At 46.4% G+C, this 23,783-nt stretch overlaps 2 protein-coding genes across 3 annotated transcripts in view; one reads left to right on the top strand and one right to left on the bottom strand.

The window, feature by feature from the left end:
* Window positions 1-12,391, top strand: part of Tnpo3 (transportin 3) — an 83,964-nt gene extending 71,573 nt beyond the window's left edge. The window contains exons 22-23 of the mRNA XM_059257488.1: window positions 9,748-9,845; window positions 11,292-12,391. Coding sequence (XP_059113471.1) covers window positions 9,748-9,808 — 61 coding nt within the window. The 3' untranslated portion in view covers window positions 9,809-9,845; window positions 11,292-12,391. The remainder of the gene's footprint in view (window positions 1-9,747; window positions 9,846-11,291) is intronic.
* Window positions 11,357-22,939, bottom strand: Irf5 (interferon regulatory factor 5). 2 transcript variants are annotated; one of them, XM_059257490.1, is made up of 9 exons: window positions 21,281-22,939; window positions 18,626-18,815; window positions 18,183-18,241; window positions 17,672-17,705; window positions 17,236-17,493; window positions 16,628-17,020; window positions 16,428-16,546; window positions 16,103-16,213; window positions 11,357-11,530 (listed from the first exon to the last, which is right to left on the bottom strand). In XM_059257490.1, the coding sequence occupies exons 1-9, from the start codon at window positions 21,536-21,538 to the stop codon at window positions 11,378-11,380; spliced, it is 1,575 nt and encodes a 524-aa protein (XP_059113473.1). In that variant the 5' UTR covers window positions 21,539-22,939; the 3' UTR covers window positions 11,357-11,377. The 2 variants fall into 2 exon arrangements, with proteins under 2 accessions (XP_059113473.1, XP_059113472.1); XM_059257489.1 differs by lacking the exon at window positions 11,357-11,530 and having other exon boundaries at window positions 15,437-16,213; window positions 21,281-22,932.
* Between the last annotated feature and the right edge of the window lie 844 nt (window positions 22,940-23,783).

The raw sequence follows: 23,783 nt of genomic DNA, 5'->3' as shown, positions 1-23,783 counted from the left end.
TACTTCCTCTAACAAGGCCATACCTACTCCAACAAAGCCACACCTCCTAATTGTGCCACTCCCTATGAGCTTATGGGGGCCAATTACTTTCGAATTACCACAGTGCCCAAACCTAAAAACACTCAAATTCTTTTGAAATTTTAAAGTTTTAATACTGTGCAAATGAAGCAAAACGTTTCTGAGATGCATTAGGCTCATGAGCCATTTACAATGTGCATTATATACTAATTTAAATGTAATGTGGATCTTTATCAAATGTGAACATACAAACATCTTTGATGTAGTCACATATACTCTTTCTAGTTACTGTCTTCTAGACATTAAAGTGTACTCATACCTTTTATTGCTCCTACTAGGAAATGGGTGGTTTTCAGTTTTTCAGTATTAAAATCTCAAGGGAAAAAAAATACAGTGTTGTTTTCTAAATGTAACCCTGAATCAAAGTCTTTGTGAGACATTGTGGTCTCTACATAGTATTCATGGCAGTAACTCCGTTTGAATTTTGTAACTGATAGGTAGAGCCTTTAGAATTTGGCTAAATGTTAACAGGCTTTTATTCATATATTTGTGTGATAATGTGTAAGCCAAAGAATGAGTGTTGTAGCAAGGTTGGTGATACCAGAAGAAAAAAAACAACCTGAAAATAATAATTATCCATCAATAGAGAATGGTTAAACAATTCATCGTATGTCTGCATTAGTGAATAGTCACTGAAAAAGAAGTACATGTAATAGATAAGAAAATTGTACAAGCCAGGCATGGTGACACACGCCTTCATTTTACTTTTGATGTGATGAGAAAGGAACGTCATGTTGGAAGGACATTGAAGATCAAAGTTGCTCATCTTATGGTGGCTGGGAAGCAGAGATAGACAGGAGGGTATCAGGATAAGAGCACCTGTGTACTTCAAAGGCTGGGGAGATGGCTGCTCTTCTAGAGCAAGTGCAGATCCTAGCTCCATCATAGGCAGCTTACAACCCCCCTGTAATTAGAGCTCTGGAGGACCTGGCACGGAAGTTATGGTATAGGAGCTTAACCTAGGCTAGGTCAGTTTAGAAACTCCTTCACACACATGCCCAGAGATTTGTTTGTCTCAGGTGATTCTAGAACTTGTCAGTTAACAGTCAGCATTAGCCATTAGGAATGCATATGCCTCATTTTATTTATTTTTCTGTTAGTGCACATTTAAGGTTGCTTCTCTTCTTGTCTACTGTGAATTATAAATAACATTGCTATAAACATGGATGTTATTGTTACACATAGTTCCTAAAACGTGGATGTGTGAGCCCAGTGTGGTGACACAAACCTTTAATCCCAGCATTCACAAGTCAGAAACAGGAGGATCTCTGTGAGTTTGAGGCCAGCCTGACCTACATAGCAAGTTCCAGGCCAGCCAGGACTACATAGTGAGCCCTCACTCAAAAAACAACAAAATTGACTTGCTTCCAGGCCTAGTAACCTAACTTCAGCCCCAGGGACCTACATGGTAGAAAGAGAGAACCAACTCTAGGCAAATTGTCCTCTAACCACACATACCTACAACTAAGTAAATAATTTAAAGATAAATTTAGGGGCTAGAGAGATGGCTCAGCAGTTAAGAGTACTTGCTACTCTTGTAGAGGACCCAGGTTCAGTTTCCAACACCTGTGTTGTGCAGCTTAAAACCGCCTATAACTCTAGCCCCAGGGGAACCAGCACCCTCTTCTGGCCTCTGGGTGTACACACACACACACACACACACACACACACACACACACACACACACTAAAAATAGATCTAGTTTTGTTTTTCGAGCAGGATTTCTCTGTGTAGCTCTTGGATGCCCTGGAACTCAAGAAATCTATCTGCCTCTGCCTGTGCTATTAAAGGCATGAGACATCATGCCCAACTGGAAAAATAAATCGTTTTAAAACATAAAATTAAAAACATGGATAGGCAAATACTCTTTGAGACCCTGCTTTTATTCCTTTTGGGTTTACACCCAGCAGTGAATTTGCTAGACTACAGAAACTCTGTTGTAATTGTTTAAAAAAGTAAGAAAGGAAAAAAATTTTTTTGAACAGCCACTACATTGTTTTCCAGAGTAGCTTCATCATTTATATTTCCTCTGGATTTGTACAGCGTTTCAATTTCTCCACATCCTTGTCAACCTATTTGGTAAGGGGGATGCTAGTGGACTTCAAGATTTTTTTTTTTTTAATAGACTGCTGAATAGCAAAGTGGTTCCCCTACCCCCGTTTCTTTTTTTTTCCCCCTTTTATTGAAAATAGATTTTCTCTCCCCTCACATAATAATATCCTAACTATAGTTTCCCCTCCCTCTAGTCCTCTACTCCAAGCTGTTTTGTTTGTTTGGTTTGGGGATTTTGGGTTTTGTTTTTTGAGACAGGATTTCTCTTTGTATCCCTGGCTATCCTGGAACTCACTCTGTAGCCTAGGCTGATCTGGAACTCAAGAAACCCACCTGTCTCTGCCTCTGGAATGCTGGGATTAAAGACATGCACCACCACCACCTGGCAAAATGCTTTATTGTGGGCTCTTTATTTTTTGTTTGTTTGTTTGTTTGTTTGTTTTTGGTTTTTGAAGACAGTTTCTCTTTCTCTGTGGTCTCCCAGCTCTTAATAGCAGCTGCTTTAGCAATTTAAGCCTAGTATGAGATAGCATTTCATTTGCTTATTGGATATCTGTATCTTTAAAAAAAAAAAAAAATCTCTAAGTTCCATGACCCTTTTTGAGGCTGTGTTTGTTTGGCTTTTTTGAGACAAGGTCCTACTGCATAGTATTGACTGGCTGGAGTTTACTGCCCTTGGTGACCTCCATAGTATTGACTGGCTGGAGTTTACTGCCCTTGGTGACCTCCATAGTATTGGCTGGCTGGAGTTTACTGCCCTTGGTGACCTCTTTTAACTCTGTTGGTTGTGTCCTTTGCTGTTCAGTTAAGACATGCTTGTTCTGTTTTTCATTTTTACAGTGCTAAGCAGAGAAGCAAGGGTATTACATGTGCCTTGCATTTTTGTTTCTTGTGTTCTTATCCTAGCCAAGAGTTGCCAGATCCAGCGTAATAAAAATTCCCTTAGGTTTTCCATGAAGAATTATATCTATCTTCCTTCCCTCCCTTCCACCTCTCCCTCTCTCCTCCCTTCATTTAGCCTATTTTATATAATGTTAGGGGATATCTTTCTTTTGCAAGTAACTATTTGGTTTTCTTTACAACATTTATTCAAATGACTAGTCTTTCTCTTTTAATGGTCTTAGCACCTTTGTCAAGAAATATTTGACCATATACATGAGGATTTGCTTCTAGGCTCTCTATTTCATTGATCCGTATGTCTGACTTTATGCCAGTATCATGTTATTTTGATTACTGTGACAATATCATAAATTTTTGAAACCAGAAATTATGAGACCTCCAATTTTGTTGTCCCTTTTCAAGACTGTTTTGGGCTTTTGGAGTGCTTGAGATTCCATGTGAATTGTAGGAATCTTTGTTTCTGTATTAATGTTGCAGTTTTGATGGTTACTTACTTACTCAGTAGACTTCCTTGGGTGTTACTGATGTGATGTGATGTGATATCAGTATTAAGTCTCTGAGCTGGGTGTGGTGGCTTATGTCTGTAATCCTAGCACTGGGAAGGTGAAGTACAAAGGTGACAGATGTCCTCAGCCACATAAGGAGTTCAGGGCCAACCTGAACTACACGAGACTGTCTCAAAAGGGGATGGGGGGCGCTGGAGCAGAAGGATCACTCTGAGTTCAAGGCCTACCTGGGCTATATAGTTTCAGGTCACCCTGTACTATAATGTGAGATTTTGTCTTAGCTAAAAGTTGGAGAGAGAAAGAGAGAGCTGTTATTTTGTAGCTTATTAAGTGACTAAAGGTCATGCCCTAGAACTAACTGGTATTTTAATTTTGTATCAACTGATATGCATGGCTGAAAATTAGCACAATAACTGGCTTTTGTGATACATTTCTCCAAAGTGGGGAATCCCCTGTACCAGGTAAGCATATATAGACTGGGGTGACCTTACAGAATGATTTGATTTCCTTTCATTGTGCTTTATAGTATGGGTGGGATTTCATGTGCATGCGGTCTCAGGAGAAGCTGCTTCTCACTGCTTCTGTTTCTCTGCTCCATCTTGCTGGTCAATAGAAACCATGATCTGTTGGCTCTAATTTCCTTGAAGCAGATGGGAGCCTAGGGAAATCCTCCAGAGACTGTTGGTCTGAATCTTGTCATTATGTTGTTATTTCAATTTCAGTTAATTCCTCTTTAAATAAGGTTAGTTCTACTCTATAAGGTTATTGAGAGATGCCAAATGGAATCCCAAAGCTCCCATACATTATAGATGATCCGTGAAGTTTAACTCCGTTTTGTTTGGAAAAGAAACTGCCAGAATGTCATTGCCTATTTGCAAAACTAGCTGGGGCATGTCTCTTGCCAACTTTACAACAGCCACCCACACATTCTGGAATATGTCTCCACAGGCCCATATGCTCTTGATGGGGCTAATATATGACGGCTAGAATAATGAGTAAGTCTGAAATCAAGGTCACAGACATCATTCTGATTCAAGAGAGGGGCCAGGGGAAAAGGCTCCAAGTAAAGCAATATCATGAATAACTGTGCCCTTGATCCTTGCTCAGTGAGAAGGCAACTGAACCAAGCCTTGACCTTCATGGCCGAACAAGTTCTGCAGCTCCCAGAGCAGGCTGTGGCAGATTGGAGTGTGTGTGTGTGTGTGTGTGTGTGTGTGTGTGTGTGTGTGTGTGTGTGTGTAGGTGTAGGTGTATGTAGGTGTGTGTAGGTGTAATGTTGAGCTAAAAAGGGGTTTGAGATTGCTTACCTTCTCTTAGTAATTCTCTTGTGTGTGTTACCCTTGAACCCGTGCATGACTCAGTCTCCCTTTTGGTTTTAAGGTCCTCTAACTCTTGCCTCAACATGCTGTTTTGTTTGCCGTCCTAGCAGGGAGGGTGAACTGGTTCAGCTTCACTGTAACAAGTCCCAGCCTGCTTTTCAAATGGTAATTACTTCTCCAGTTTTCTTAGATGGTCAAGTTAAAGAAAGCTGAGCTTTATCAACCTAGAATACAATTTTGTTCTAAAAAACACGTGATAAGCTATCACTAGCTCAAATTGATGAAGACTAAAAGAAATCCTGCCATTATTTCCCATTTCTCCATCTTAGTATAACTGCCTAACATGGCATCTTACCATGCATGACACTCTTAAAGCTAAAACATGCTGAACATGGAAGTGTTGGCATTGGAATTAGACACCAGATGGGGTGTCTCACTGGTCAGGTTGTCATTACCTACCAAGGCACCAGATAGAATTTCTCAGCACATGACTAGGGTTATGAGGCTTGAGAAATAGTGGCCACAAACATATTTGAGAGAAGACTTGGAATTATGGGACTAGAATATAGAAAATGGAACTCAGAAAAGTAATAGGAGTTGGAAAATGAAATCAGAGAGCAGAAACTAGTCAATGCCATAAGAACCAAGGTAAGAAAGTAGTGTTAACATTTAAGGAGCTTTTTAAATTTTTGTTTTGATTTTTTTGGGGGAGGAGTATTTTTGTTTTATCTCTTCATTGAGCTTTTTAATCATTTCTTGTGGGCTTACCCACCAAGGCCATTTCAGTTCAGAATTAGTTGGAGCTCTTGCCACCCAGGTCAGTCACTGATAGAATTGGGGACAGAAATGCAGCTGATTGGAGACCTATGCCATGCTTACTATCTTAGTCACTGTTCTATTGCTGTGAAGAGACACCATGACCAAGGTAACTCATATAAAGAAAAGCATTTAATTGTGGGCTTGCTACAGTTTCAGAGGTTGGTCCATTATCATTTTGGGTCCCCATGGGCCTGTAGGCATGTCATAATGCAAAAATGCATTCAGTCCAATTTCAAAAGTCCCCATAGTCTTTCATACTCTCAAGACTGCTTAAAAGTCCAGTGTTTCTTCTGAGACTCATGGCAGTCTCTTAACTGTAACCCTCTGTAGAATCAAAATGAAAAAGCAGATCACATGCTTCCAACATACAGTGGCACAGAATATACATTACTGTTCCAAAAAGGAGAAAGGGGAGCGTAGTGAGGAGATACTGGACCAAAAACAGCAGGGCAAACTCCAAATTCTTTATCTCCATGTCTCATAGCAAAGCACTTTTCAGATCTCCAACTCTTTTCAGCTTTGTTGACTGCAACACACTTCCCTCTCTCGGGCTGGTTCCTCACCCTGTTGGTGTCTTTCTTCAATGGGCATCACACTACTCTGGCATCTCCAATATCTTAGGGTCTCCAACACAATCCAGGCTTCACCTTTACAGCTTCTTGCAGTGGTCTCTTTGGACCTCCATGCAGGGACACCCCTGACACACACTTGGCCTCATTGTCTTTCCTAGAGGGAAGATTCCACAACCCTTTTCTTGTATCCTTAACTTTAAAGCCAGAACCATGGGGCCAAAGCTGCCAAGTGCTGCTGCTTGCTGGAGCTGGAACTTGGCCTCCTCATTCAAATACATTTGTGTCAGCTTTCTGTTGATGGTTCCCTTCACTGCTTAAGCTTTTAATTCCTTTTCCCAAGTTGGAAGCTTATCTGAGTAAGGCCTTGCCCTGAGGTTACCGTTCCTTTTATTCATTTAGCATCAGGCTTTTCTTTAAACTTTTTATCTCCTTGAACACTGGACTTAGCTCCATTACACTTCCTGGTGCTCCTTTTCTCCTCAAACTGTACATTTTGTATTTTTCCTTGCTCAGCTTGATCCTTTTCATTATAGGTCTGCATAAGAGTGACCACAAATAACCACAGGACAGAGTCAATACTAGTCTTGAAATCTATTCTGACAATGCTAATAATGTAAAAATTCTTCAATTTAGCCTTAGACAGACTTTTGGACAAGGACAGAAAACAGACATAGTCTTCTCCAAAATATCACAAGAATAGCCAGACAGTGATGGCACATGCCTTTGATCCTAGCACTTGGGAGGCAGAAGCGGGCAGATCTCTGTGAGTTCAAAGCCAGCCAGTGAGTTCCAGGACAACCAGGGCTATACAGATCCTGTCTCAAAAAAAAACAAAAAAGGAAAAAAAAATCACAAGAATGGTGCGTAGGCCACTTACTAATATTCTTCTCCACTGAAACTTTGAGCTGAGAGGTCATAGTCTACATTGCTCTCAGCTCCACTGTCTTCCATGTTCCTACCACGATGACCCATTAAGCCCTGCTTAAATTGTCCAACCAGTTTTCTTGTTCCAAGTTCCAAAGTCTTCCATATTCCTCCAACAAACAGCATGGTCAGGCCTAATGCAGCAATACCCTAATCCCTGGTACCAACTTTTATCTTAGTCACTGTTCTTACTGTGAAGAGACACCATGATCAAGACAATTCTTGTAAAATAAAGCATTTAATTGTGGACTTGCTCACAGTTTCAGAGCTTAGTCCATGATTATCTTGGTGGGGAACACGGTGGCATGTAGGCAGACATGGTGCTGGAGAAGTAGCTGAGAGTTCTGCATCCTTGTTCTTAAGCAGAGAGAGACAGACAGACAGACAGACAGACAGACTCTGGGATTGGCATGGGCTTTTGAAACCTCAGTGCCCACCCCCAGTGACACCCTTCCTCCACAAGCCCCCACCTCTTTATCATCCTCATCCTTTTAAATGGTGCCACACTCCCTGGTGTCTAAGCATTCAAATATATGAGCCTATGGGGAGTATTCTTATTCAAACCATCACTGGGAGCATGGCAGTACACAGGCAGGCATGGCCCTAGGCCTTTACACCCTCATCCACAGGCAGTAGGGAGAGAGAGCTTGGGCCTGCCATAGGCTTTTGAAGCCTCGGTGACACACTTCCTCCAACAAGGCCGTGCCTCCTAATCCTTCTAATCCTTTCAAACAGTTCTACTCACTGGGAACTAAGCATTGAAATATATGAGCCTCTGGGGGCCGTCTTACTCAAACCATCACACTCCCTTCGCCATTCACCAGAGTTCTCTTGTGTTTGAACCTTATTTATTTGTTTGTTTATTTGGGGTTTGGTTGGTTGGTTGGTTTGGTTTTTTGAGACAGGATCTCCCTATGTTGCCATGACTGGCCTAGAACTTACTATGTAGACCAGGCTAGCCTGGAACTCAGAGAGATCCTCCTGTCTTTGCCTCACAAGTGCTGGACTAAAGGCATGTACCATCATGCTCAGCACTTTAATTTTAATGCTCTTTTTCTCACTCTCAAAAAAGAGGCTAGAGATAGAGGTATTCCTCCAACTAGGTTAAATTGAAAGATCTCATTTGAAAATGGGTAAATTTTCAAACATATAGGATACTGGAATAATAAAAGAATCTTGAGTTTCCAGCATTTTGGGGTGCTTGTGTACCCTCTCTTAGTCGTTTGTAATAACACACCCCACGGCAGCCTCTGGTAAGCTACTCACCCTCCCTCCTGCCGTCGAGAACATGAGTGACATGACTTGCCTGGACTTGACTGCTTCCTTAGCATGTGTTGTTTATTTTCAAATAGACTGTAATGTTGTTAGCAAAGCTTGTTCAGTCGGCAGAGGCGCTAGGAATATAGCTCAGTGGTCGAATGCTTGCACAGCATGCACAAGACCCTGGGTTCAATACCCACTATGCCAGATGGTGTTATTGATCCATTACATGTTTATGGTGGAGAAAAACTAGAAGAAAATTTCTGAGATACTCTGTTGTCAACTCCTGGAGTCTGAATCTAGGTTTTCATCATTATTTTAGACCTTTATACTTGGTGGGGGAGTCTGTAGATAGGTATTTGATACCTTTTCGATTGCTAGCTCTAAACAGTTACCCGTCTGCTAGTTAACCAGCACAGGATGGCAAGTCCCCTGAGTTGTGCTCTGTTCCCGTGCCTGAGTTTCTTGGTCAGGAGAGGGCATCAGGAGAATGTGTTAAGAAATACTTCCTTTCTCTTGCTTTAGCTCAGCCCCAGGCTCAGTTAGAAAAGCTGTTGGGAGGATACAGAAGAAGGAAATTTGCCTCAGGGAAGAGTCAGATGAGCATTGGGCTTCCATCACACTGGGGCATCTCAGTTTTCCGAGAACCAAGTCCTGTTCATCCTTCTCCTTTTCCGCACGCACGTGTTAACCCTTTCCTTTCTCCTCCTCCTTCCAAGAGGAGATATCCTGCGCACCCTGTTCACTAGACAGTCAGTGGCTGCTAGTCCTAGTTACCAGACAAGGCCTTGTCAAAGGAATCTGTCTTTGAAGGAGAACAAGGAAGGGGGGCCCTAGGTGAGCACGCCTCATAGAGGTCAAATGCCCCCAGCCTTGTGGGAACCTGCTGGCCATCTTCCTTTGAGGGCTCCTGGGTTCCTTGTACTTGTGTCGGGAGCTTCAAGTATTGTCATAGAAACTCCCATTTGTCAGAAATGTTTTATTTATGTGAATGGATTTGATCCTCTTGAGTAACAGGAGGTAGCTAAAAGATGAGGAGACTAAGGCAAAGATTGGTGTCTTGCCCAAGCTAGGAATGAGCCCTAAACAGTTTGTCTCCAAAGTCCATTCCTTGAGAGCCATCAAGCTTATAGTTATTTTCATTTATGGAAGTTCATTTTTACCCCGAGTTCTGGGAAGATGTCAGGCCTGAGAAGTCAGTTCTGGCAGAGTTGGCACCCACCCTCTTCATTGTGCCTCAGCATTATACTTACTCCTCAGTGTGTTAGCTCTTTGGTCTTCAGTCAAACACCACCCCACCCACCTTCTCTCTTCTAGTGCCGAGGAATGTAAGCAAGTTTGCTGGGCCTTGCGAGACTTTACCCGTTTGTTTCGATAGCTCACGCTCACACTCCTGCACTGTGCCTGTCGTCCAGGTGAGTTGATATGCTTCTAGTTCTTTCTGGGCTGGTGGGGAGGCTTGAGGGTGGGGCTATGTTTAAGGCTCATAGCTCAAATCAAGAACTTAGTGTTCAACTATCTCAGCAGCTGGGGTGTCCAGGACCTTGACTGTCTTGGGCCAGGGCAGGCAGATCATCCATGTGTCTAGATACCATTTTCCACTCCATAGCCTGATAAGTGTGTATAACAATCAAGACATTACTTTTGAACCTCTGCTACTTTGCTGAGAACAATGGTGACCATAATTCCTGGCACCAATCTTCTAAGGCAGACTTGCCAGAATTAATGTGTGAGCAGCTTGTTCTTACTGTCTCTATGATTGAAATGCCAGGGAGGTGCAGGAAAGCAGCAGTCCCTCTAGATGCCACCTGATGGTCAGCTTTCTGTATGTGTGATTCTGAATCCCTTCTGATTCTGAAGCTAAGCAAGCTCAGCTAAGGAAAGGAATGACTAGGTGGTAAAATTGGCTTACCAGTTTATTGCCTAGATAAAGAAGGCAACTCTCTAAGCTCGCCCTTTGACACTGTAAGGAGCATTTACTGACCCACCCAATAGACAATATTCTGAATCTGTGGCACTACTGGTTGTTTCTGTAATGAATGCATTAGTAGGTCAAGGTGATGTTCAGTAGTGTCTACCCATACCAAAATTACCTAAAGGTCAGTTGTTAAGTGAGTAATGACGTCATCTGAGGTGGTCGGGTTTGCATGTGTCTGCGAGCTAGCGCTGATACACCTAAAAGGTTGCTTGTAGGCAGCTTAGATGCTCATGTAGTGTTCATGTTCATCAAGCCCTGAGTGTCAGGTACCATTCCTGTGTGTTGAATGCATTGACCAAAAAAGAGTCTTCCTACAGGGTTCTGCTTCTGTGCTCATTTTACAAAGAAGAAAATTGAAAGTCAAAGGTGGTTAACAATCTGTTAAAGGATTTTTAGAAGCTAGGAGAGGAGGAATTCGGGGGTAGGATTCTGGTACCGGATTCCTCACTTTTTTTTTTAGCCATTGTAATAGATGATACATCTCTTCAGCACTCTTTCTATAGAGTTTAAATCATTGTTAGTAAACAAAGCTCTCTTTCAAAACTAAATCTTACATGAAAACCCGACATTTAACAGACTAAAGTAGAGCTTTTCTGGTGGTTTAGCATGGAAGGATCAATTCTGTTGGTCTCCTCCCAGCCTTTACATCATCCTTAGTGTCTGCAGCTCAGCACGGGAGTTTAGGGAAGTTAATGTTGCCTTGAAAGTAATTGCAAGTTGAGGAAGGCCAAGCTTTGGTTTTGCTTGCTTGTTAACCAGAGTTCTGTAGCAGAGTCCACAGTGAGTGCCTGAGCAAGAGCATCGCCACTGCCTCAAGGCTGGGTTTCACCCTGCTCACTGTCTTCTGGAGCCCAGCTATCAACTGTCTCTTCTCTTTTGTCAGGAATGTCTTTTTTTATTAGAAGACAGGAAGAAAACAACCCAGACTGTGTCCCACAATCAGAAACCTCCGGTGTGGCAGAGGGGCCTTCACTGCCGCCAGACAGGGAGAAACTTCAACCTCCTGAGGCATCCTGAGGAGTCCCTGTTTGGGGTGTGAGGGAGAAACAGCACGGTTTTTAAAGATGGCTGCAGCCTGTCCGGCGTGGTGGGAGGGGAACTAGTTTCCTGGTGAACTTCTTTCTAAAAGGAAAAATAATTTAAGGAAATTTTAAAAAGAAAAAAAAAAGGAAAAAAAACAAACCAACACGGGAAAGCTGAGACGAAAGCAGAACTGTAACATTCACCTGGTAGCAGATGACCCACACACATGATAGACACACACCAGCATGAGCGCACACCCAGAACAAGAGTGAGGGCTTCCTGTGAGACAGGCATGTTACCTAAGGGAAATGTGGGATTCAAATGAGTAACGTAGCTACAGTTGGAATTAAAGTGTCGGCCATCTCTCCTCTGTTCTCCTTCCCTAAAACACAGGTGACTAGAAGGAACACAGGCACACCCCAGCTGTTCCACCTTTAGAGGTGTCCAGACAAGGCGCCTGTTCTGCTTACATCATGGTCAGGATGATAGTCAGAACTAGCCAGGGCCACAGTTGCTGTTCACGGAGCGCCCAACCCAACCCTGACCGTGTTGAGTGCACTCCAGTTCACACTCGTCATCAGCCTGGGGGAGAAAAACCAAACTGGGCCGGGTGGAGAGGGTACAAATGTGTATTAAATCTTTCTTTTTCTTCATGAATTATTCACCCACAGACATAGGGGAAAGGAGACAAAAAAAGAGGGGATGGAGGAAATGTATTTACAGGACTACCTGTGTTGAATAAAAAGTGTGAAAATTAATTGACTTCTTGGGACCTGGGGCTGAAGTGGGAAACTCAGAACAGATCTCAGTGAGGGAGTGTGGTCTTGCATTACCATTAGATTACAAGGGCACAGTTCTGTCCTGTGGTGTAGCCATCTCAAGAATAAATCAACAGCACCAAAAAGAAAAAAAAAAGGAAAAAAAAAAGACAAAAAAATAAAAACCATTTTTAAAATTTTACCAGTCTTTGCTTCTTTCTGTTTCCATTCACTTCCATTCACTACCTCATTGCTTCAAAATGACTCTGGCTAGTCCACCTACGTTCATCAGCCTTCGTTGAGCCTAATAGGCATCCGAGCAGAGTGGAAAAGGCAGGTCCCGCCCTAGAGTCAGGCCTTTCAAGAACTGCTGAGTCTTCCTGTTCGAAGCTCTTCCTGCTGCATCTCACCTTCCATGCAGCCTCAGTGGGAGTGAACTGCTCACGTCCTATAGACGTGTGCACATAAACTGGGAGTGAACTGCTCACATCCTGTAGACGTGTGCACATAAAGTGGGAGTGAACTCTGCTCACATACAGATATGCACATAAGCTTAGTTCAATCACCTTTGACATGATACACCCGTGAAATCATTGCCATAGCTAAAAAGATAGTGGACATATTAGTGTGTGTGATATATGCATATATGTGCATGGGAGCGGCACGCGCACACACACACACACACACACACACACACACACACACGGAGTCCAGAGGAGGGACATTTCTGTGGCCCTCTACTTAAAACCACCAATATCAAAACCTCATAGGCTGGGCAGTAGTGGCATACGCCTTTAATGCCAGAACTTGGGAGGCAAAGGCAGGCAGATCTGACCAGCCTGGTCTACACAGTGAGCTCCAGGACAGCCAGGGTTACACAGTGAAACCCTGTCTTAAAACAATGACAAAAAACCTCACAGACCTAAGAAGTAAAAATTTAACAACCAAATACAATATCTTGGGTAGAGTCCTAAGACCAAAAGGGTAGGAAAGAGTTAACTAAAGTGTTAGTAGGAAGTGGAGGATGAAGGTTTCTATCTTGAGACAGGGTCTCACTGGCCTCAGAATGGCTCTGACCTTGTCTTGCCTTGTCCCAGAGTTCTGGGAATATGTGTGTTCCAAACCTGGTTGTTTCCTTACTTAACTGTTGGTAGTGCTGGAGACAGCACGCAAGACCTCCCCTGGAAAGCACCCATCCTACAGCTGAGCTTACATCTCCAGGCATGTATTTTGTTTTTTAAACTTTATTGTGTATGTATGATGTGGGTGCATACGTGTCACTGTGTGCATGTGGAGATCAGAGTCTGTTCTCTCCCTCCACCTATATGTGCTTTCTAGACACCACACTCGGGTCAGGCTCGAACACTGTGCCTTTACTGAGTTCACTGGTTCCATTTAGGTTTTAAAATTCTGTATAACCCATGTAACCATGTGAAAAGCTCCTCATACTTGCTCATAATAAGGAATGGAAATAAGATACAAGTTTTCACCTGCCACGTTAACAGAAATCACATTCGGGAGTATACTTGTTGGTGAGACCTTCCTAAACACTCGTGGCGTTTTTGCCAGTGCCTAGCAAACGTGGAGACAAGCATGTGCAAACCTAGCTTCTTGAGCGTTATTTTATTATGTGTATCTATTGTGATGGGAGATGGGAGTGTGCACCAAGGTGCACATGCGGAGATGAGGACACCTTGTCTTTCCCCTTTTACCATGTGGGCTCCTGGGATTGAGCTCAGCTCCTTGGGCTGGATGGCAAGTACATTTCCTAGCTGAACCATTTCTCTGGCCCTCACTGTCTTGTTTTAATAACCAGTTTTGGAAACTCGAATGCTCATGAATCAGTAGTCAGAATCCAAACCTGAATCCAGTCAAGCCTTTGGACTCCAGAATCCAGCTCCAGCAGCATGCCAAGTATATCACCCAACAGGCACAATCAGGAACAAGGCTGTTTGGTCATTACTGGAAATTAAAATTTCTCTGACTGCCTTACATTAATGAACATTAGATTGTGTGTGGCTACTGCATGTGTTCATGTGACTGGGTGGGTACAGGTGGAGGCCAGTGGTGGACATAGTCGCTCTCATTCCCTGAGACAGGGTATTATAGAACCTGCACCCCACTGATTGGCTAGACTGGCTGGCCCTGGAGATTCCCTTGTTCTGCCTCCCGATGACAACATATACATTAGTGCCTGACTTTTGTTTCGTTTTTTGGTAACGTTGTTGGGGATCCAGAGTTGTATCCTCTAAGCACTCTGCTGACAGCCATCTCTCTAGCCCCATAAACTGGGTATTTGATTTTAAAAAGAAAAAATTTTTTCTTTATAGCTGGGGATTCAGCTCAGTGCTAGATCACATCCTTAGTGCCCCCACCAAAAAATATTTTAGGAGAATACGTGCTGGATATTTATACATGAAATGTTGTTTCTAGTATTTACTTCAAAATAACAGTAGAGAGCCTGGATTGGAGTAGCAATGAAAAAAAAACATTGTTTGGACTAGAAAGTTATTCTTATGAGCCAGATTCCAGTGATGAACCACCAATTTTCATGTAATATCCTAATGCTAGCACATGCATGAAGACAAGACTTATTTTTTAAACATGTTGCACTCTTAGGCAGGCTGTCCCAGACTGGCTTTGAACTCCTGAGTTTCCTGACTTAGCCTCCTTGGTGCTGGGGTTACAGGCAGGAACACCAGACCCAGCTAAACCTTCTTCATTTTGAATGTGTGCTACAGGGAATCAAACATGGCCTTGTGCAAGCACTCTGCCACTGAGCTACATCCCCAGCCATTAGGCTCATAGATTACCCCAGCACTTAGGAGACAGAGGCAAGGACAGAGGATCCGGGCTTCAAAGACAGCTTTGGTTAATACCACAAGTTTAAGGCCAGCCTGGTCTCAAAAAGAAAAAAGGATCCCAGATTTTGATGGTCTGAAGTGTGGCTAGAATCCAAATTCCTTTTTTGACTCCCTTCTGGGAAGGTTTGGGCAGTTTTGGGACAACACACATTCAAAAGTCCACATCTGCCTCAGTCTGCTTAATTGAAGCAGAGGCAGCCAGGTAAGTGTCTGTGAAGGCCCAGCTGACTGCCTGACAGAAAGGCAGGGTCTCCCCAACCCTTGTGTCAGGCACCTCGCTGGAGAGCAGGTGCTGAGGCAAGGCCGGTCAACAACTGAGCAGTCCGGTAGAACAGAGGAGTTCTTGGCCCTGGAAACAGTCACGAAACGGGCAAATCTGCTTTTAACATTTATTAATCCAAAAATATATTAAAATCTACTTCCTACCCCAGCTTCTTAGACTCTGAAGGAGGGCAGCTGTCAGCACAAGTGTCCAGTGATGTCCTTGTCAGAGGAAGACGAGAAAGGCCCAAACTAGGGAACCCCCAAATCAGGCCCATTCTCTGCAGAAGCCCCACCAACACGCCTTGGCCCTTTTTGCTAGAGAAACCATTAGAGTTGACTGCCCTGGGGTAACTGGACCTGTGTATCTAAGCTCCGGGCTAGTGATGTTCCCTCCCTCCCACTGGGGCTGCTGGCCACATTTCTTCAGAGCCAAACAGATTAGAGAAATCACTGGAAGACAGCGCTCAGATCGAATTTTAGGGAGAATGTGGCCTGAGGCCTCGTGTATGTCCTTTTTGGCCCTACTCTCCTTTCAAGAGACTCAGAGGTAGAACCCTGCAGCCAGCCAGGCCTGCTGGGGCCACTCCATTGCCATGCCAATCTCCACAGTTGCTCCAGGAAGCCCAGGACAGCCACCATCTGCAGCCTTGTTACTGCATGCCATCTGGGTGCATGGGCCAGGGCCCTTGGCCAGCACCAAGGCCTGCCACAGGAGGGGCCTGGACCATGGCCTGCAACCGCTGCTGGGACTGCCAGATGTGATGGAGCTCTTTGAACTGCTCCACCATGTGGTCTTTGAGATCTGGGTTTGAGATCTGCAGCCGGATGCTGTCTGCTGACCAGGAAAGCTCCCCTGAGAACATCTCCAGCAGCAACCGGGCTGCAACAGGTACCACCTGGGGAGCAAAGGGAAGAGGGCATGGAGAATTGTTGCAGGGCTGTTCAATCAAGCTGGGCATGAAGACATCCAGAGGCAGATGGCGGACTGTCTCCTCCAGCCCTAGCAACCAAGTCCTCGTGGCCCCGAGGGCCCCACCTCTACCCTGGGCCAAAGGTCCAGCCCCATGTCTCCTAATATTGAAGCTACAGCAGAGTTGGCTAGGGGCACACCTGTACAGTAATGAGCTTCTTCTCTCGGGGCTTGAGGTCAGGCCATTCTTCTCCAAAGCAGAAGAAGATCTCAAAAGGTGGTGGAGTGTTGGTCTGACCCTTCTGGAACAGGATGAGTTCTGCATCAAGATTAAGGCCTCTAGTTAGAGGTTAGAACCCTGAGTGAAGGACAGCCAGGAGGAGCATGGAATGGACCTCACCATTGAGAAACTGCTCTAGGCTAAAGAGCTTTGTCTTGACTTCTCGCTGGATGGGGTTGGGGCGTGAGCCATGGGCTAAGGCGCAGGGCCCACTCCAGAACACCTTACACTGGCACAGACGGATGGCATACAGGTCCTGGCCCTGCAGCTGGAGGATGAGCCCACGGTCCAGGACGTCTAACAGCTGGTTTGTATAGAAACGCTGCTTGTCACTGGGGATCTCCTCTGGGCTAGGGAAGCGCACTTGCTCCAGGCTCACGGGGCCAAAGAGTTCCACTTGTTCCTGGGTAGCCTCTAGCTGGCTATAGAAGAGCCTACAGCCTTGTGGGTTGCTAATGGTGAGGGCACGAGGTGGACGACCACGGTACTGGAACTTGATCTCCAGGTCAGTCACTGTGGAGCAGAGCATCGGGTTGCCCAGGCTGTGAGCCCCATGGCTCTTTGAGCAGTCAGGTGCAGGCCCAACCTCCCCAGCCTTCCCAGTTTATCCCTGGCCCAGGAAGACTGGCCTAAAAGCTTATTTTCTTTGTCATCCTTCCGTATCAACCCTGCCCCATCCCAACTACCACTCTGCCCTGCCAACCTGCCCAGCCCACCAGAGTTCTTACAAGGCAGCATGTGGGGGCTGATGAGCAGGTCAGGCAAGAGTTGTTCTGAAGGGGGCTGGCTGGAAGCCAGTGGTCCAGGCTCCAGGTCCTCAGGGAGAAGCTGCCTGAAGCCAGCAGGGGTTCCAGAGGGAGGGGCCAGGAGATTTGGATCTGGGGCAGGGGGAGCCAGCCCTACAGATGGCTGGAGAGCAGGTGGCCACTTGACGCCTTCTTTGGGTAAGGAGTAGGGTGCTATGGGAGGCCCAGGTAGCACAGGATCTGCAGAGGATGTGGTGAACACAGCTGTCAATGCCACCTTGAAGAACTCTTCCAGGCCTGACCCCCAGACTTGCCCCCCCATCCTCCCTCAACACCCTCCCAAGTACTTAGGATACCTGTCACTTCTTGCACTAGACCCCCCTACCCGACCCCCAACCACACCACCTCCCAGCCCCACCTGTGATGGTCAGGCTTGGCAACATTCTCTGGAGCTGAAGGGAAAACACAGGCAGTGGATGAGGGAAGGCAGGTCAGGTTAGTAAACTGGCACGATGCCGAGAACACAATGCTCAACAGACACAGCTTCCGTCCTGTGGGGGCCAGCCCCCACTGCTGGTCCCAGATCTGCCATCTTCAGCAGGTCATGAGAGCCGTCAGGGTCCCCATTTCCAAATGTGCCTTCTGCAGGGAGCAGTACCCACCAAGCCTAACTGTTGTGGAGATCTGGTAAACCTGACACACTGTGTAACAACAAAACCCTAGGAGGGACAAGATGGGCACTCTACCTTCTTCAGAATCATCAAAGGACAACCCGAAGAAGAGCTGCAGAAGAGCTCCAGAGGAAGGGACTTCTCAATCCTAAAGTGGGTCAGGGCAGCAAAGACCCCACCAGGGCCAGCCAGCCCCACCAGCTTAGTACAGGAGCTTGGTAAACACAGCGCCTCTTCCCACCACTCAGCCCCACACACCTCTTCCTCTTCCTCCTCCTCCTCTTCTCCAGGAATGTAATCATCAGTGGGCTGGGACTCTGCACGTTGAGGGAGACAGCAAGAGAGGGGGTCAGTGGCAAAATGGGGGCCGGGCCAGGCTGTGGCTCCATCTGAACAGCCAGAGAAATGGCCCCAATCCCTGGGGTTCCATGATGCACAAAGCTGCCCAAGTACGGTTGAGTCAAAGGACCGAGCGTCAAGAAGCAGGAGAGAGACCTCCCCCGAAGCCAGGAGCCCAGAACAAGGGCAGTGGTAAGGAGCAGCAGCCCGAGCCCTTGCCCCACTCCCAGATCCTCGTTAGGAGCCCTGGGATTGTGACCTAGCACAGCACTCCCTGGAGCACTTGGCTGGAAGGTCCTTGGACTTTCTTGCACCCATAGGTCACAGTTTCCCAGGTGGTTGCACAGGGCCAAGCATCATACCTGTGAGAGCAGGGCCATTGGAGCAGACCTCGTAGATCTTGTAGGGCTGAGGTGGCATGTCTCGAGGGCCGTCATAGAACAGACGGAAGTCACGGCTTTTGTTAAGCGCACAGCGCAGGTTGGCCTTCCACTTGGCTGGGTCAGCCTCGTCCACCCCCTCGGTGTACTTCCCTGTCTCTTGAGCCCAGGCCTACGGAAGGGAAGGAGGACTGCAGAGTACAGGGAACTGTACCTGTCACGGAGGCCCCAGCAAGTCTCTTTTCCTACAGGAGTCACTGCTGAGAATTTGGGCCACTAGGCTAAGCCTTGCTAAGGCTTCGTCTGTGTTAGCTGGATTTGACCAAGCCTTGTCCAGCCCTCAAGAGTTCAAACAGGCTCAATGAATTCTATGTGCTACTCGCCGCTGCTAGGAGGCCATAGGTACAGTCTCAAAGGAGCACAAGAAAACATGGCAGAGACGAGCTCGTGACTTGGAGCCAGGCTGGGTTTGGAGCCAGGCAGGCCAAATCAAGCTGCCTCTGTTTTGGACCCTCCTTGACAGTACCTGGAAAGACTCAGGGAGTCAAAGCCTTTAAAGTACTCTAAACTGTGCCTACATGTGGGTATGCTTCAACGACTGGTGTTATTATTCTTGTTGGTTTTGTTCTTTTGAGACAGAGCCCCATGTAGCCCGGGCTAGTCGTAAACTTGCTAAATAGCTGAGGATGACCTTGAACTCTTGATCCACCTGTCTCCATCTCCCAAATGCCGGTATTATAGGCCTGCAGCATCATCGTCATCGCTGTGTTGAGGATAGAACACAGAGCCTCACACTTGCTAAGCACATTCTCTTTACCACTGACCCTCGACCTCCAACTGATCTTATTATTTTGCATGGCAATCTTGTGACGTCAGGATTATAAGTGTTTCTTCTCTTTAAACTAGCAACTTAATTCTGATAGAATTATATAGAATATAGAAATATCCACACAAATTGTGGTAAGAATCAAGTATAAAAGCTAAAAAATATGATTTCAAAGTTTTTTAGAATCAGAACCTCTTTGGTCTAACAATTTCCACTCCGGACTCCAGACCTAAACCCACCATTAAAACAAAGGGTAGGATTTAGGAGGAATTATGTTTTTTTTTTCTCCTAACAGAGAAGCACAAACAGTCTGAAGTGTCCAAAAACTGAGACTAGGTGAGTTATACCGAATCCTTCTGGTGGCTACTCAGTGGTCACGCAAAGTGATGCAGACGTATGTTGGGAAGGAAAGCTAATCCTGATGCTGGGTGAAAAGACGCAGGTTATCAATCAATACATGTAGACCAGCAAAATGGCCTACACATGAAAGAAAGCATTTGCCACAGTGTTTGTAAGGCCTGACGAGCTGAGTCTGATCCCTGGAATTCACACTGTGGAAGGAGAGAACCAACTCTTGCAGGTGGTCCTCTGACCTCCACACACATGCTGTGGTACTTGCGTACTCCTCACAAATAAGTAAATAAATAAGAAAAAAATTAAAGCATATGTGTGGGTTGAATGTCTTGGCGCACATCTGTCATCCAAGCACTTCAGAGGTGAGGACAGGAGGATCAGAAGTCTAAGGCCAAAATCAGCTATACATTGAGTTTGAGGCCAGCCTGGCTATGTAAGAGTATTTCAAGAAATATAAAATAGTAAATAAATAAAACATGGGGTGGGGCTGTCCCTAGTGGCAGAAAGTGTACATAGCATGAGCAAGGTTTTCTTTGAGCAAAGATTTCTTTGAGCCGGGCGGTGGTGGTGCACGCCTTTAATCCCAGCACTCGGGAGGCAGAACCAGGTGGATCTCTGTGAGTTCAAGGCCAGCCTGGGCTACCAAGTGAGTTCCAGGAAAGGTGCAAAGCTACACAAAGGAATCCTGTCTTGGAAAAAAAACCAAATACCAAAACCAAACCAAACAAACAAACAAAAGATTTCTTTGAAAAGTCAGCTAGGCGTGGTGGTACATACTTGTGATCCCAACATTCTGGAGACAGAGGCAGGAGGATTGCCACAAGTCTAAGGCCAGCCTAATCTACACAGTGAGTTCCAGGCCAACCAAGACTACACAGGGAGACTCTATCTCAAAATAAAACACATTAAACATTCTCAAAATATGACTAGATTCCAATTTTGCCTCTCATATACTCATACAGAAACCTTAAGACATTACAATTATATATTCTATCATAAAACTATTGTAGTAGGGCCTGTCCAGCATTAGGATTAGAGATTGTTGGACATGGTGGTACATGCTTTTAATCTCAGCCCTTTCGAGGCTGAGGCAGGAGGATGACAAGTTCAAGGCCAGCCTTGACTACAACAGAGAGTCTGGCCAGCTGGGCATTATACAGTGAGACTCAAACGGAAAGATTTGGTGTTTAAAAGCTGAGTTGGTGGCTTCACTCACGTGTGTACTAACAGTGCGGAACAGTGAGTCAAGAGCAAGGAGCATTACAAGGAGTTACAGAGACCTTCCATGTCCACCCTGCTCTCGGTTACAGGTTAGAAGAGGTGACCTTGTGCCTAGGTGTTGGATCCCCTGAGCACTGTGGCGGGCAGAATGGACAACCTCCAGGAGATGATTGTGAATCTCTTTGCTGGGGAGGGGCTGCCCCAGAGGTCTAGACAGCAGCTCACGCAAGGCTTACCTTGAAGATGGTGTTGTCTCCATCCTGGCTGGGACCATGCCTTGTGGCATGGCGCCAGGGGATATAGAAGAGTTTCCTTTCCCCATTGACCCACTGAAGCCCTGGGTACTGGCAGCTGTTCACCTGGGCCACCAACCAGGGCTTCAGCCTCACGCGGCGTGGTGGTGGGGCAACCCCCGGGGCTGGCTGGTTCATGGCAAAGGGCTCTGCAGGCGAAAGCAAAGTGGAGTTCAGCAGATTCACAGCAAGATGCTCCATGCCCTGGGTGGAGGAGTCATGGGGATGTCTCTCCAGTCCGTTTGGGTATCTGAGGTCAAGCCCGCTTTCCAACCCTCAGCTTTCTCAACAAGGCTCACTCAACTGATGATTTCTGTTAGGGGAGAAGGAGATTTCTGTGCTAGTGGGTACTGTGGGCCCTTCCTTCAATGGACCATCCGTTTTCCAGGTACGATCAGTACCAGCGGCTGCTTTACTGGAGAATCGCCCCAGTTGTCCCCGGTGAGGCCACCCATCACTCTGGAGTCACACACAGTCAAAGCTGGCTCCCTTGTATGGCGGTGGCCTAATGGGGTGACCGGCACTGGGGTTGGCTCTTCCGCCATGCCCTATCCCTCCTGTCACTGCTCAGCCTTTCCCTCTGCAGCTTACTCAGACTCCTTCCCCCGAACTGCCCTTCCCCATCCCCAACAAATCCTCTAAACTAGAGTCCTACCTCAGGCTTCTGACAGAGGCCAGCTTCAGACAGAAGCAGACCGTGTGGATGGGGTTGGGGGTGGGGAGTTCATACCCAGCTCACAGAGCTCTTCCATCACTTTTTGGCCTTTTGGCTAAGACCACGTGTCGCACTGGTATTCCTCCTCAGTGTCTCTCAGGGATGACGCTTTCTTCCCCTTGACCTCTTTATAGAAACCCCACTAATCCACTCAAATGGCACTGGGCACCCAGCTTAGAGGGCACCACCCTGAAGCCATCCATGTCCTAGCTTGGGTTCCTGCTGCTTTTCTCACATCCTTCGGTGCTCAGGAAGCCTCTAGAGCAGAGGTTCTCACCTTTCCTAGTGCTGTGACCCTATAATACAGTTCCTCACGTTGTGCTGACCCCTCCCCCCATAGAATGAGTTTCCTTGCTACTTCAGAACTGTAATTTTGCTACTGTTATGAACTGTAATGTAAATCTCTGCTATGCAGGATATCTGACATGTGACCCCTGTGAAAGGGTCATTTGATCCCCAAAGGGGTCACAGCCCACAGGTTGAGAAATACTGCTCTAATGTTTACAGACCTGGGTCACACACATGGCGGCAGGAAGTGCAGCCCAAGGCCTACCAGCTCCCCACTGGAGGCAAGCCCCTGCGCAGGCCACAGTCTCTGCCTCCCTAGAGTTAGGTCCCCAGGACACACGCACCCTGGTGCCCTCCCCTTCACCTGCTCACTCTCTTCTAGACAGAACCTGAGACTTACAACAGTCTAGCGCTCCCTCTTACCCATCCTCACTCCTGGGAAGGTCTCACCTTCCCTTGTCCAGGCCTTTGGTCTTGAACTCTTGAACCCAGAGTCAGAGGCAGAAAAGAGGGAGGCCACTGTGGCACCCGCTCCTTAGAAAGGCGTCACTGTTCCACAAGTTAAGGAATAAAACTGAGCAGGCTTGCCTGGGTTTTGCAGTATGGAGCCTCAGTTTCCCCTGCAGTCCCCGACCCAGTATCTTTTGGGTTGTGGCTGCTACCTGCCAGGCCAGCAGAGTGTCGCTCTACAGACTTGAGAGCAGTGCATAGCTCAACTGTCAGTGACCCGTGAACAGTAATGCCAGCTTTGGACAGCGAAGGTGGAAAGGCTCCCAGCCCTGCCCCCAAGCTTAAGAAGACAGTGGCTTAGTTCCTCTTTCTACACCAGCCTCCACCCTGACCTAAGGGAAATGAAAGTGGCCTAATGGGACAACTCAGAAATCTGACTCACTGGGCTGACTTGTGGGCTGACAGAGGGAGGGGACATAGAGAATATTCGTGAGAGTCTCTGCAGGCCCACCTCTGGATCATTCCCTGGCTCTAAGCCTACCTTCACCTGTGTCTCTAGTTATAGCTCTCAAGAAGCTCTGATCCTAGAATGGAGGGAGCAGCTGGCAGTTATGACCACAGGAAAGTGGACACCAGGATAGGCAAGTTACCCTGAAGATCACACACACACACACACACACACACACACACACTCACAGTCCAGCCTGTAGCTGGCCAAGGGTGGTATGAATAGGGAGACCAGAGGGACTCACTCCCCTGCTCCATGCCTCAGGGATCAAGGAACCAGGGACCACTTCGGCTTTCTGCCCCAGCCTGATGTTTAATTCAGAGAAAGGTTTTGAAATTGTTACTCTGGCCTCAGTGCTAGGAAGGGACAGATGGAGTAGGGACACAGAGAAAAGACCCCCCAGCAAGCCAGGCCACCAGGGCCATGAGAGGGTGTATTCACTTAGCCACAGAAGGTTCCACCTGCAGCTAGGTCCACCGGATCCT

This window comes from Peromyscus eremicus, chromosome 3 (assembly GCF_949786415.1).
Source record: "Peromyscus eremicus chromosome 3, PerEre_H2_v1, whole genome shotgun sequence".
Classification (NCBI taxonomy): Eukaryota; Metazoa; Chordata; class Mammalia; order Rodentia; family Cricetidae; genus Peromyscus; species Peromyscus eremicus.
The sequence above is the reverse complement of the archived record's forward strand: the minus strand, read 5'-3'. Positions and strand labels throughout refer to the sequence as shown.